At 30.3% G+C, this 14,258-nt stretch overlaps 2 protein-coding genes across 2 annotated transcripts; both read right to left on the reverse strand.

The window, feature by feature from the left end:
- Nucleotides 1–483: 483 nt before the first annotated feature.
- Nucleotides 484–8,205, reverse strand: LOC119613128 (procathepsin L). Its single transcript, XM_037969077.1, has 3 exons — nt 7,985–8,205; nt 1,426–1,798; nt 484–1,360 (listed from the first exon to the last, which is right to left on the reverse strand). The coding sequence occupies exons 2-3, from the start codon at nt 1,755–1,757 to the stop codon at nt 646–648; spliced, it is 1,047 nt and encodes a 348-aa protein (XP_037825005.1). The 5' UTR covers nt 1,758–1,798; nt 7,985–8,205; the 3' UTR covers nt 484–645.
- A 5,034-nt stretch (nt 8,206–13,239) lies between these two features.
- LOC119613119 (ervatamin-B) lies at nt 13,240–14,247 on the reverse strand (the record flags this gene model as incomplete). Its single annotated transcript, XM_037969066.1, has 1 exon — nt 13,240–14,247. A coding segment is annotated over one exon (909 nt), but the record flags the coding sequence as incomplete, so codon positions are not given.
- Between the last annotated feature and the right edge of the window lie 11 nt (nt 14,248–14,258).

Raw genomic sequence — 14,258 nt, forward strand, 5'->3', positions numbered from 1 at the left:
TTCAGCTTCAGTTGAGTTCTGTTAGTTATGTTCTAGTTCTGTTCTAGTTATGTTCTAGTTCTGTTCTAGTTCTGTTCTAGTTCTGTTCTAGTTCTGTTCTAGTTCTGTTCTAGTTCTGTTCTAGTTCTGTTCTAGTTCTGTTCTAGTTCTGTTCTAGTTCTGTTCTAGTTCTGTTCTAGTTCTGTTCTAGTTCTGTTCTAGTTCTGTTCTAGTTCTGTTCAAGTTCTGTTCTAGTTCTGTTCTAGTTCTGTTCTAGTTCTGTTCTAGTTCTGTTCTAGTTCTGTTCTAGTTCTGTTCTAGTTCTGTTCTAGTTCTGTTCTAGTTCTGTTCTAGTTCTGTTCTAGTTCTGTTCTAGTTCTGTTCTAGTTCTGTTCTAGTTCTGTTCTGTTCTAGTTCTGTTCTAGTTCTGTTCTAGTTCTGTTCTAGTTCTGTTCTAGTTCTGTTCTAGTTCCAACCCGTTTGTAAATGAAACAATGTACTCACTCCACTTTGAACTATTCGTTTATTCCACTCGTATACAATTTTTCTAAAATTTTTTATTTAAATAATAACTCTAACAAAAACAACATTTTGTCTTAAACTTAAAAATTAATTTTGTTTAATAAAACATTTATAATACACTACAAAACTTTAACCATCCACATCTTACAATAACGGATAACTACATTCACTAGCCACGCCACAAAAACTATTCTCATTACGTGGGAGTTTCATAAAACCATTCTCTCCCCAATTAGAGGAATACGAATTCTTAATAATCCAATAATCACGGCCATTTTCAGTGCCATAACCCACTACCACAACTGAATGATTAACTTCACCCTGATTGCAGGCATCATCATCAAAAATGCCGCCACTATATTGTCCGAAGGAGATAAGATCAGCATTAATGGAACAAGCTAAGGGACCCAATGTGGCAATAACTTCCTTCATTTTCTCTTCATCACCCGGCTTAATGCGGGCATAATCACGTATAAATACTCCCTTATCATAGGTTTCATTACGGCCACATTGGGCATTTTCCATTTCGGTATAGGGATATTTGGCCTCCAAAGAAACACCATGATCGCGTATGTATTCAAAGCCATATTCCTGGAAACCACCATCACAACCCATGCTGCCATAATCCTCGGCACAATCCACTAAATTCTGTTCAGACAGGGGGATCAATAAACCAGTACGTCTAAACAGATGACCCTCTAAGGCACCTATGGTGGCAAAGGACCAACAAGAACCACAATCTAGGCCTTGGAAACCGGCTGGGGTAACACCACCCAATTCACGCCAATCAAAATGATCGGGTAAATTTTGTGTATTAGTTTTGGCGGTAACAAAATTAACATGTTTCGAAGTGATTTCTCTGTAAACAGAAATAAAGAAACAAAATTTGAAAATATTCTTTGCAAAGAAACCAAAAAAACTTACTCTCCGGTGAAAGTGATCCTAGAGCCCAATAACTTGGCCACCTCCTGGTGAGTCAAATCGGCCAATATATTTAGGTTCATGTGAAAAGAACTCAAACCCAAAGCAGCATATTTATTGCCCATATCCACCACTGCTTTCGTTCCCATAAATATAGACTCTCTGAATTGTTTCTCTTTTTCATCTTTATAGACTTTGCCCGTTTGCTGTTGAAACTCATCGAAGTTACGCACTTCGCACAATTTGGGAAAGCTGTGTAGAGCATGAGTCAATGTTAGAAAACTGGTTAGAACTGACGCCACTAACAAGATCTTAGATTTAGAGTTTTCAAACATCTTTAAGATTTCTTATGTTGTTTCTAATAGTGAAAAAGAAGCTAAAAATAGATTTAGAATATGTTTATTATTATTTCTTTTAAAATTGTGCAAATCGGACAGTTTGATATTATAATAAAATGAGAATAAATTGTTAAAAAACTGGTACAAATATTTAATTTAGCTTTGTATAAAGCTTAGTAGAGTGTCAACGACCTCATGAGACGCTACTCTAGACTCTAAACTTCTGGGTATTCTTAAAACAAAAATGTTTTACTTTTAAATTTTTTTAAAATGTGGTAACTTTCGTTATAAACCAAAAAGCCTAAAATCATGCTTTAAAGGCATTAGTTGAACTTATCTTCAGTTCAAGGGTATTCATTTAAGATTACAAAATTTTAGATAATGTCTATGAATTATAGACTAGACTTTAGACTTTACTATATTCTATACTATAAATTGGATTATAGACTAGACTATAGACTAGACTACTTTCTAGACTAAAGTCTAAACTATAGGCTAAACTATAGACTAGACTATAGACTAGACTATAGACTAGACTATGGACTAGACTATAGACTAGACTAGACTACTATAGACTAGACTATAGACTAGACTATAGACTAGACTATAGACTAGACTATAGACTAGACTATAGACTAGACTAGACTATAGACTAGACTATAGACTAGACTATAGACTAGACTATAGACTAGACTATAGACTAGACTATAGACTAGACTATAGACTAGACTATAGACTAGACTATAGACTAGACTATAGACTAGACTATAGACTAGACTATAGACTAGACTATAGACTAGAACTATAGACTAGACTATAGACTAGACTATAGACTAGACTATAGACTAGACTATAGACTAGACTAGAGACTAGACTATAGACTAGACTATACTAGACTAGCCTAGACTATAGACTAGACTATAGACTAGACTATAGACTAGACTATAGACTAGACTATAGACTAGACTATAGACTAGACTATAGACTAGACTATAGACTAGACTATAGACTAGACTATAGACTAGACTATAGACTAGACTATAGACTAGACTAGACTAATAGACTAGACTATAGACTAGACTATAGACTAGACTAGTAGACTAGACTATAGACCTAGACTATAATAGACTATAGACTAGACTATAGACTAGACTATAGACTAGACTATAGACTAGACTATAGACTAGACTATAGACTAGACTATAGACTAGACTATAGACTAGACTATAGACTAGACTATAGACTAGACTATAGACTAGACTATAGACTAGACTATAGACTAGACTATAGACTAGACTATAGACTAGACTATAGACTAGACTATAGACTAGACTAGACTAGACTATAGACTAGACTATAGACTAGACTATAGACTAGACTATAGACTAGACTATAGACTAGACTATAGACTAGACTATAGACTAGACTATAGACTAGACTATAGACTAGACTATAGACTAGACTATAGACTAGACTATAGACTAGACTATAGACTAGACTATAGACTAGACTATAGACTAGACTATAGACTAGACTATAGACTAGACTATAGACTAGACTATAGACTAGACTATAGACTAGACTATAGACTAGACTATAGACTAGACTATAGACTAGACTATAGACTAGACTATAGACTAGACTATAGACTAGACTATAGACTAGACTATAGACTAGACTATAGACTAGACTATAGACTAGACTAGACTAGACTATAGACTAGACTATAGACTAGACTATAGACTAGACTATAGACTAGACTATAGACTAGACTATAGACTAGACTATAGACTAGTTCTGTTTTAGTTCTGTTATGTTCTATTTCTGTTCTAATTCTGTTCTAATTCGGTAGTTTTGACTAGACTATAGAGTAGACTATAGTCCGTACTACAGACTATGCTATATATTTGTATTGTATATATGTACTATAGAGTAGACCATAGTCCCTTCTATATTCTAGGTTCTAGTATATACTATGTACTTGTCTATAAATTGGTCTGAATTCTGGAATATTAGCTAGTCCATAGTATTTAATACTCAAAAATTTTACAGGATTTTGTTTCATTGAAGAGAAATACTCCACAAAGTCTAAAGGTTACTGTATACACAGTAAAACTTTCAATAACCACTTGAATTTCGTAGGGGATTTCTCCTTTCTAACAGAAAACCAAAAAATCAGGCTAATATGTCTTAAAAGCAGACAAAACTAGTATACATAGGTTCAAACATAAAAACAACACATTTTTTTATTTCCGTGTTTTACCACAAATTATTATTAAAAATACAAACATATTATTATGTTATTTATTTTCAAATAGCATGCATGACTCTTTTTTTATGTAATAATAAATCTTTAATGCGCATCACATTATGTATTGGCATATTTATTGCTTACAAAATGTGTTTTTATCCAAGTTTTTAGCAACATTTTTACACAATTTTGTTAAACATTCATTCATTTCTTTTACAGATTATGTTTTATTGTATTTTATTGTATTTTTGTTTTATTTTTTTAAACAAATGTATGTTAATCAAATTTTGTGTCTGCTGTGTAAATATGGAGGGTAACGTACGTCATGTTTCAGCTGAAACTAGTTTTACTTGTTGAAATTGTAACTCATCATCATAATGGATGATTGGGAGAGAAAAAAAAGCATAAATTTGATAAAAACTGAAAATCATCATCAGGTGTAGAGTTCAATAGTTAGTTAGTTATTGATGGTCATTTTGTTAGTTTTAAGTTTGAAAGTTAAATATATGAACGCTAAGGTGAATGCGACATATTGAAAAAACAATAAGAGGGTTCACGAGTTGCATAATTATAAGATTTATCCAAAAAAAAAAAAAAAAAATTAAAAAAATAGTTTTACATAGTCTTCACTATAGGTATCGATGGTATGGCCAATACTACAGATTAAACTAAAATTTGAACTATAAACAAAACTGAAGACTAAACTATAGTCTAGACTACAGACTAGACTATATTCTGAATTATAGCCTATACTTTTTAATATTGACTAAAATATAGCCTGTATTATAGACTAAACTAAAGTTTGCACTATAGACTAGATTATAGTCTGGACTAAAAACTAAACGATTGTTTGGACTGTAGACTAGACTATATATAATATGGACTAAAGACTAAACTATAACCAGGCCTATGAACTATACTCCGGACTACATACTATAGACTATAAATTAGACCTATGGACTTCACAATTATATATTGTCTGGAGTATATAATAAACTATAGTCCTAATTACAGATTAAACTAGAGTGTGGACTAAAGTATGTTCTGGACAATAGACTATAGACTAGACTACAGTCTGGACTAAAGGCTACAAATACTATAATCTGGACTATAGACTGTAATATAGCTTATAGTCTGAACTGTAAACTAAACTAAACTATAGTCTGGACTATGTATTAGACTATAGTCTGGACTAAGGACTATAGAAAAGTCTATACTTGACAATATTTTGGACTAAAGGCTAAACTATTGTCTTCTATCGAACTGTCTATATATTTTCTTCTACAAAATCGGTCTACAGTGTCTTCTTGAAACTCTTTTATAGTTTTCTCCATAATTTCGCCTATAGTCTATAATTTCGCCTATAGTATTTAATTTCGCCTATAGTTTTGTCTATTACGAACTCGTCTGTATTTTCGTCTATAAACTGGTCTATGAACTTACTTAAAAACTCGTTTAAAAACTTGCCTATAAACTCGTTTATAAACTGATCTATATACTCGTCTTTAAACTCATCTGTAAAGTTGTATATATACTGAGCTCTATTCTAGTCTGTAGTCTATATACTTGTGAATTTGTCAATTAACTATTCTTTACTCTCATATATAAACTAGTCTAAGAGGTCGCCAGTCAACTCGTATAAATACTCTTTAATAAACTCGTATAAATATCAGTTTATAAAATCGTCTATTAACTATAAACTAGTCTAAAAAATCGTTCGTAAACACTCGTCTATAAACTCGTCTATAATCTCGTCTGTAAACTCGTCTTCAAGTTCTTTTCTAGTTCTGTTCTAATTCTGTTATAGTTCTGTTATAGTTCTGCTGTTCTAGTTCTGTTCTAGTTCTGTTCTAGTCTGTTCTGTTCTAGTTCTGTTCTAGTTCTGTTCTAGTTCTGTTCTAGTTCTGTTCTAGTTCTGTTCTAGTTCTGTTCTAGTTCTGTTCTAGTTCTGTTCTAGTTCTGTTCTAGTTCTGTTCTAGTTCTGTTCTAGTTCTGTTCTAGTTCTGTTCTAGTTCTGTTCTAGTTCTGTTCTAGTTCTGTTCTAGTTCTGTTCTAGTTCTGTTCTAGTTCTGTTCTAGTTCTGTTCTAGTTCTGTTCTAGTTCTGTTCTAGTTCTGTTCTAGTTCTGTTCTAGTTCTGTTCTAGTTCTGTTCTAGTTCTGTTCTAGTTCTGTTCTAGTTCTGTTCTAGTTCTGTTCTAGTTCTGTTCTAGTTCTGTTCTAGTTCTGTTCTAGTTCTGTTCTAGTTCTGTTCTAGTTCTGTTCTAGTTCTGTTCTAGTTCTGTTCTAGTTCTGTTCTAGTTCTGTTCTAGTTCTGTTCTAGTTCTGTTCTAGTCTGTTCTAGTTCTGTTCTAGTTCTGTTCTAGTTCTGTTCTAGTTCTGTTCTAGTTCTGTTCTAGTTCTGTTCTAGTTCTGTTCTAGTTCTGTTCTAATTCTGTTCTAGTTCTGTTCTAGTTCTGTTCTAGTTCTGTTCTAGTTCTGTTCTAGTTCTGTTCTAGTTCTGTTCTAGTTCTGTTCTAGTTCTGTTCTAGTTCTGTTCTAGTTCTGTTCTAGTTCTGTTCTAGTTCTGTTCTAGTTCTGTTCTAGTTCTGTTCTAGTTCTGTTCTAGTTCTGTTCTAGTTCTGTTCTAGTTCTGTTCTAGTTCTGTTCTAGTTCTGTTCTAGTTCTGTTCTAGTTCTGTTCTAGTTCTGTTCTAGTTCTGTTCTAGTTCTGTTCTAGTTCTGTTCTAGTTCTGTTCTAGTTCTGTTCTAGTTCTGTTCTAGTTCTGTTCTAGTTCTGTTCTAGTTCTAGTTCTGTTCTAGTTCTGTTCTAGTTCTGTTCTAGTTCTGTTCTAATTCTGTTCTAGTTCTGTTCTAGTTATTCTAGTTCTGTTCTAGTTCTGTTCTAGTTCTGTTCTAGTTCTGTTCTAGTTCTATTCTAGTTCTGTTCTAGTTCTGTTCTAGTTCTGTTCTAGTTCTGTTCTAGTTCTGTTCGAGTTCTGTTCTAGTTCTGTTCTAGTTCTGTTCTAGTTCTGTTCTAGTTCTGTTCTAGTTCTGTTCTAGTTCTGTTCTAGTTCTGTTCTAGTTCTGTTCGAGTTCTGTTCTAGTTCTGTTCGAGTTCTGTTCTAGTTCTGTTCTAGTTCTGTACTAGTTCTGTTCTAGTTCTGTTCCAGCTCTGTTTTAGTTCTGTTCTAGTTCTGTTATAGTTCTGTTCTATTTCTGTTCTAGCTCTGTTTTAGTTCTGTTCTACTTCTGTTCCAGCTCTGTTTTAGTTCTGTTCTAGTTCTATTCTGGTTTTGCTCGAAATTCTGTTTTAGTCTATAGTCTATAAAATCGTCTATTATTTCTCGTCTATTAACTATAAACTAGCCTAATTTAATTCGTCTATAAGTTTGACTATAAAATCGTATGTAAACTTGTCTATAATCTCCTGAAAATACTCGTGTATAAACTCATTTACAAACTCATCTAAAAACTCATCTGTAACTCGTCTATAAATTCGTCTACAAACTCGTCTGTAAACTCGTTTACAAACTCTTTCTAACTCTAAACGTTTAACGTGAATACCCTTAATGTTTAATAATTGCATATATGTATATTGACAAGGGCTTTAATTAACACTTAACACTTGCTCTCATTTTAAAGTAAAGCATACGTTCAGGCTTATTTATTGTATTTAATTTTGAAGTTTTTTTGTTTCAAACACAATTTTAATATAATTAACGGTTAAAATTAAATGATTTATTTTTGTTTATTTATTAATATTTATTGCAAAGCAAGTAAACTATTATTATTTTTAGGTAATTTTCCACAAATATCTTTTGTTTAATGATTGTTATAACATTTTCTTTTGTTTTACATTTGGTAGTTTTTTTCCATAGTTTTGCTTTGAAAGACTTAAGCTAACATCCATCATTATAAAGATTAAATAATATTGAATAAATTTTATTATGACATCAAACTTTTTTTTTGTAAATTATCTTTGACAACACACACACCTTTGCTTTTGTAGAGGTCGAAAAAAACGTTATTTTTTTATAAAAATTTAAAAACAAAACTTAATTTTTCACTGATTGTTTATATCCGTTCACTTTTTGGGTAAATCACCAAAATTTTTTAACTTTTTTTGTAGTTATTTGTAAAAAAATTTACACGTTTTCTTTCTGTTAAGTTATCGTCTTGGTTGCTTTACGTTAAACGTGTTTGAAACAAATGAAACTTTGTTTCAAATTTGTAAATCTTTTTATAGACTTTGAAGATGTTCAACCAAATGACTAAATTTAAACTCTTAGAAAATATTAATGTATATTTTGTGGTTTCTCAAAGCAAACTAAAATAAAAACTAAACAAAAAAAAAATCACCCGAAAAAAAATCTTCTTTAATTAATGTAAATTAGTCTGAAGTGAGTTTGAATTTGATTTCAATATTTTGTTAATTTGTCATAGACTTGTTTTTGTTTAGATGCTGCGGATGTTGTTTCAACTTTAATTTCTTTAGATTAAAATTTTCTATAGAAATCCTACTGCTTATTTTTTTAGTTATTTTTTGCTTAGAAAGAAATTGGACTGAATCTACGTAATTATGTTAATTTGTTTTTTTTTTTGTATATTTTGTTTTATTTGGTTGACTTTTTTTTTTGTATAATTTTTATTAGCTAATTAATCATTGGTGGCAAAAAAAACTATAATATCGATTAAAACAAAAAATGTGTGTTAAATTTCGCTTTTTGTTTCTTTATGTGGTCGATCGGTCAACTACAACAGATGTTATTTTTCAACATTAGGAGGGTTCAAGCAGCAATAAGAAAAGACTCTTTACTTTAAATTATTATTTTTTTTTAATTTTTTAAAAAAAATCCGAATAATCGAATAAAATTATTCGATTAATATTAACCGATTAATCGTTTCAAAATATTCATTCATTCAAATATTCATTCATAATATTTGACTTTTTTTTCCATAAAATCACTCTTTTACGAATAATCGATTAAAATTATTCGTTCAAAATTATACGATTAATCGTTTAAATATGTTGATGAAATTGTTTGGAATAGTAGTTTTGAAATTTTATGAAAAAAATACACTTTTACTAAGCAACGATTAAAATTATTCGATTAATCGATTTAAATTCGAATAAAATTATTCGATTTAACGATTAAAAGTTATTGTACAATCCTTTATAATACAAAATTAGATCGATTGGTATTAAATCCTTATTTTTTAAATTGCTTTTTTACGAATAATCGAATAATTTTATTCGATTAATATTATCCTATTAATTGTTTAAATATCTTTATGTAACCGGTTAGTTTTTTATTACTGAAAATCTAAAAAAATTAACAGTTTTACGTATAATCGATTAAAATTATTCGTTTTAAAATATCCGATTAGTCGATTAAATATGTCTGTGGCAACGACTATAATACTATATTTTAATTTTTATGAAAAAAAATACACTTTTACTAAGCAGCGATTAAAATTATTCGATTAATCGAATAAAATATATCCGAATAAATAATTACAATTTTTTGTAAAATCAATCAAAACGATATTTTTTAATATTTAATCGTAATTTTTTTCAAAAATAAAGCTTTTCCAAATAATCGAATAAAGTTATTCGATTAATATTATCCGATTATTCGGTCAAATATATTGATGATATTGATTACTTTTTTATTTCTGAGTTTTTTTTTTCAAAAATCAAAATTTTACAAATAATCGATTAAAATTATTCGTTCAAAATTATCCAATTAATCGCTTAAATATGCCTGTGGTAACGATTAAAATAGTATATTTTAATTTTATTGACAAAAAATTACACGACGATTAAAGTTAATCGATTAATCGAATAAAATTATCAATAATCAAATAAAGTTATTCGATTAATATTATCCGATTAATCGGTTAAATATGATAATGACATCGATTACTTTTCTATTTCTGAGTTTTTTCCAACAAATTTCCGAATATTCGATTAAAATTATTCGCTCCTAACTATCCGATTAATCGATTAAATATGTCTGTGGTAACGATTAAAATACTATATTTTAATATTAATGCAAAGAAATACACTTTTACTAAGCAATGATTAAAATGATTCGATTAATCGAATAAAATTATCCGAATAAATAATCAAAAATTTTTGTATTCAATTATTCGATTAATATTATCCGATTAATCGTTCAAATATATACATGACATTGATTACTTTTTTATTTATGAGTTTTAAACCAAAAATTAATCTTTTACGACTAATCGATTAAAATTATTCGTTCAAAATTATCCGATTAATCGATTAAATATGTTTGATTAAATGATTTCAATACTTTTTTTGAAAATTTATAAAAAAATACACTTTTACTAAGCAACGATTAAAATGATTCGATTAATCGATTAAAATTATTCGAATAAAATTATGCGATTAATCGATTAAATATTTTTCATGTTAACGAAAGAAAAACATGCTTTTAAGAAAAATTAAAAATTATCCGATTAATATTATCCGATTAATGGAATAAAAATATCCACATAAATTATCCGATTATTTGAATAAACAGTTTTTTTGTAATTCATTTGATTTTTCATCATTTTTTTACTTATTAACGAAAAAAAAAATGATTTGATTAATCGAATGTTATTATTCGATTATCCGATTAATCGATTAAATATGTTCGTTAAAACGATTAAAATGCTACTTTTTTATAATCGGTTAAAATTATTCGAATAATCGATTAATATTATTCTATTTTTTTTTTGTTAATTAGTAAATTTTATGGAAATAAATATAAGTCTTGATGAACTTTAAATTTTTACGAATAATCGATTAAAATTATTCGATTAAATTTTTAAAAAAATAATCATAAAAAACACAATAAACGATTCGAAACCCAGAAAATATGTTATCAAAATTAAAATAATTTAAAAAAATATCTGAAATTATTCGAATAATCGATTATTCGCTTAGTAGTTTGTAAATATTACCAAAACATTAGAATATCCAGCAACCGAAATTTATTCGTTTGTTTTACAAATACATTGTGTACATTTGTTATGTACAATTATGTTTATTGTTTGTTCTTTGGCCCTTTTCCGACAATGTCACACAAACCGTTTGTTTTAATTTGTTTGTGTGTAGCCCAGTGAGAGACTGCAAGTATTTACCAGCTACCGGTTGTCAAAGGTTCATTTAAAATTTGTATAAACAAACTGTGTGTGTGTTTGTTTGATTTTGAAAAAAAAGGTTTTATTTAACTTGGGAATCTGTATATTTATATAATGAGTGTTTTTGTTGTTGTTAATGGATAATAAATATTTTCATAAGAGCCACGGATTGCCTTTACAGCAATAGCAACAAGTCAATGACTTGTCGAAAAAAATTTGAAATCAGACGAGATTATAGACGAGTTTTTTAGAGAAAAATATATATACTATTTTATAGATGAGACTATAGACGAGTTTATAGATAAGTTTTCAGATAAGTTTTTAGATAAGTTTTTAGACAAGTTTTTAGACAAGATGTGACTGTCGACGAGTGCATAGATGGGACTATAGACGATAGTTTAGACGACTTCATATTAGAGACTATTGTCGAGTTTACTTATATACAAACATATAGACGAGTTTATAGATGAGACTATAGACGAGTTTATAGATATGACTATAGACGAGTTTATAGACGAGACTGTAGACTAATTTATAGAAGACCTTATTTAAGATACTATAGACGAGTTTATAAGTGAGACTATTAAAGTGTTTATAGACGAGACTGTAGATGAGACTGTAGATGAATTTAAAGAGTAGTTTTTCGATTTATAAGATTCTAACTATAGATGTACCTATAGACGAGTTTATAACGACACTATAGACGATATTAAAGACGAGTTTATAGACGATACTAAAGACGAGTTTATAGACGACACTATAGACGAGTTTATAGATGAGACTATAGACCAGTTTATAGACGAGACTATAGACGAGTTTTTTGACGAGTTTATAGACGAGACTATAGAAGAGTTTATAGATGAGACTATAGACGAGATTATAGACGAGTTTATAGACGAGACTGTAGACGAGACTATAGACGAGTTTATATAGAGTTTCTAGATGACTTCCTATAAGAGATGACTATAGATGAGTTTATAGACGAGACTATAGACGAGACTATAGACGTGTTTATAGACCACTATTAACGAGTTTATCGACGAGGTTATAAAGTACATTATAGACGTGTTAATAGATGACTTCATATAAGAGTCTATAGACGAGTTTATATACAAGACAATAGACAATTAAATAGAGGAGACTGTAGACGAGTTTTTTAGACGATATTAAAGACGAGTTTATAGACGAGACTATAGACGAGTTTATAGACTAGACTATAGACGAGTTTATAGACGAGACTGTAGACGAGTTTCTAGATGACTTTCTATAATAGTCTATAGATGAGTTTATACACGAGTTTATAGACTATAGACGAGACTATAGACGAGTTTATAGACGAGACTGTGGACGAGTTTCTAGATGACTTCCTATAAGAGTCTATAGATGTGTTTATATACAAGACAATAGACAATTAAATAGAGGAGACTGTAGACGAGTTTGTAGACGAGACAATATAGTAGTTTATAGACGAGACTAGTTTATAGAAAACTTTATTTAAGAAAAGTGTTTAAAGACGAGTCTATAGATGAGACTATAGACGAATCTACAGTGGAGACAAAAGACGAGTATATAGACTAGACAATAGACGGGACGAATCTATAGTCATGGTTATAGACGAATCTATAGATGTATTTATCGACGAGTCTATAGACGTACTTATCGATGAGATTATAGACATATTAATAGACAAATTTATTGACGTGTTTTTAAATTAGACTATGGAGGAGTTTATAGCCGAGAATTTAGACCAGTTTATAGGCTAGACTATAGACGAGTCTATCGACAAGTTTATAGAAGACGCTACGTAGACATGTTTATAGAGAGTTTATAGATTAGTTTGTAGATCTAACAGTAAGTGAGTTTATTGACCAAAATATACACTAGACTGTAGAAGAGTTTAGAGACTAGAAAATAGTCCAGTTTACAGATGAGACTTTAGACTATTTTATAGACGAGAATTTAGGCGAGTTTATAGATGACTAGTAGTTTGGATCTATGAGCTAATATACATATTCATGGAGGAGTTTATGAACGAGATTCTAGACAAATGAATAGACTAGTTTATAAATGAAACTATACACGAGTTCTTACATTTTTTTTTTTGAAAAACTTTCTTTCTTTATTTTTATAAAAAAAAATACATTATAAATACAAATAAATATTACTAAAACTACTTAAGCAATCGTTAAACTTAAGCTAACTCCGTGGGAAATATGGCATTTTTGGTCAATTTCGTCGTTGCTGATCTGGCGACTTTTATCAAACCCATTTCACCCCAAGTGGTATCGAACGAGTTCTGTAATATCCAATAATCCATGCCAGTTGTGGCATCTGTATCATAACCAATAACCACCATAAAGTGAGAACCCTGACGCACTGAGGGTTGTTGGAAAATACCCCCTGAATAATGCATAAATTCAAATGAAGTGGGATTGAATTCCACAATCACGGGGAAACCATTAGAAACATAAGCCTTCAAAGATTCATCATCACCATCTGTGAGACGTGAATAGGAACCCAAATTTGTAACCAATTGACCCATGGGTGTGCACATGCCTGGTTCACCGAGGGTATTGTTATTGGGGTATTCACTTTCCAAATACAAATCCATATTGTATTGTGTCAAATAATCGAAGGCGGCTTGAGGCACTTGATTTTTGCAGGCTGCAGCACGACCGGCACAATCAATGAAATTTTGTGCCGATAAGGGAGCAGGATTCATATTGCCCATTTGTTGGGCTTGGAAAAGTTCAATAGCTTTGGCAGCGGCAAAAGCCCAACCACTGTTACATTTAGTACCTTGATTTTCTATGTTTGAGAAGAAGCCAAAATCATTTATGGGATCGTAAGAGGGAGTGGCTGGCTTTACTGAAGGTAAGGGGGAATCGAAGGAAGGTCCTGTACCAGTAGCCACTGGGAATAGGGCATTAAAATGTATAAAACGCATATCGGTAAATTGATTGACAGATAAGTTATAGGTTCTAGAGCCACGTTCGAACAGAGCATTATGACGTTCAATCATACGCTTGTTGTAGGCATAATAATATTGAGCATAGGCTTCAGTGATATCGCTATTGGTGTAATCTTTGTTGTATTTAGCCTAAAAATGAA

Source organism: Lucilia sericata, unplaced genomic scaffold (assembly GCF_015586225.1).
Source record: "Lucilia sericata isolate MDLA Ls3-8-SP2 unplaced genomic scaffold, ASM1558622v1 Contig001981F_arrow, whole genome shotgun sequence".
NCBI classification, from domain to species: Eukaryota; Metazoa; Arthropoda; class Insecta; order Diptera; family Calliphoridae; genus Lucilia; species Lucilia sericata.

Bases quoted from the DNA above. Each gene is read 5' to 3' on its own strand.
- LOC119613128 (XM_037969077.1), bottom strand. From the start codon at position 1,757: ATGTTTGAAAACTCTAAATCTAAGATCTTGTTAGTGGCGTCAGTTCTA. The intron at 1,361-1,425 runs GTAAGTTTTTTT...TTCTGTTTACAG, and splicing joins AGGATCACTTTCACCGGAGA to AGAAATCACTTCGAAACATG.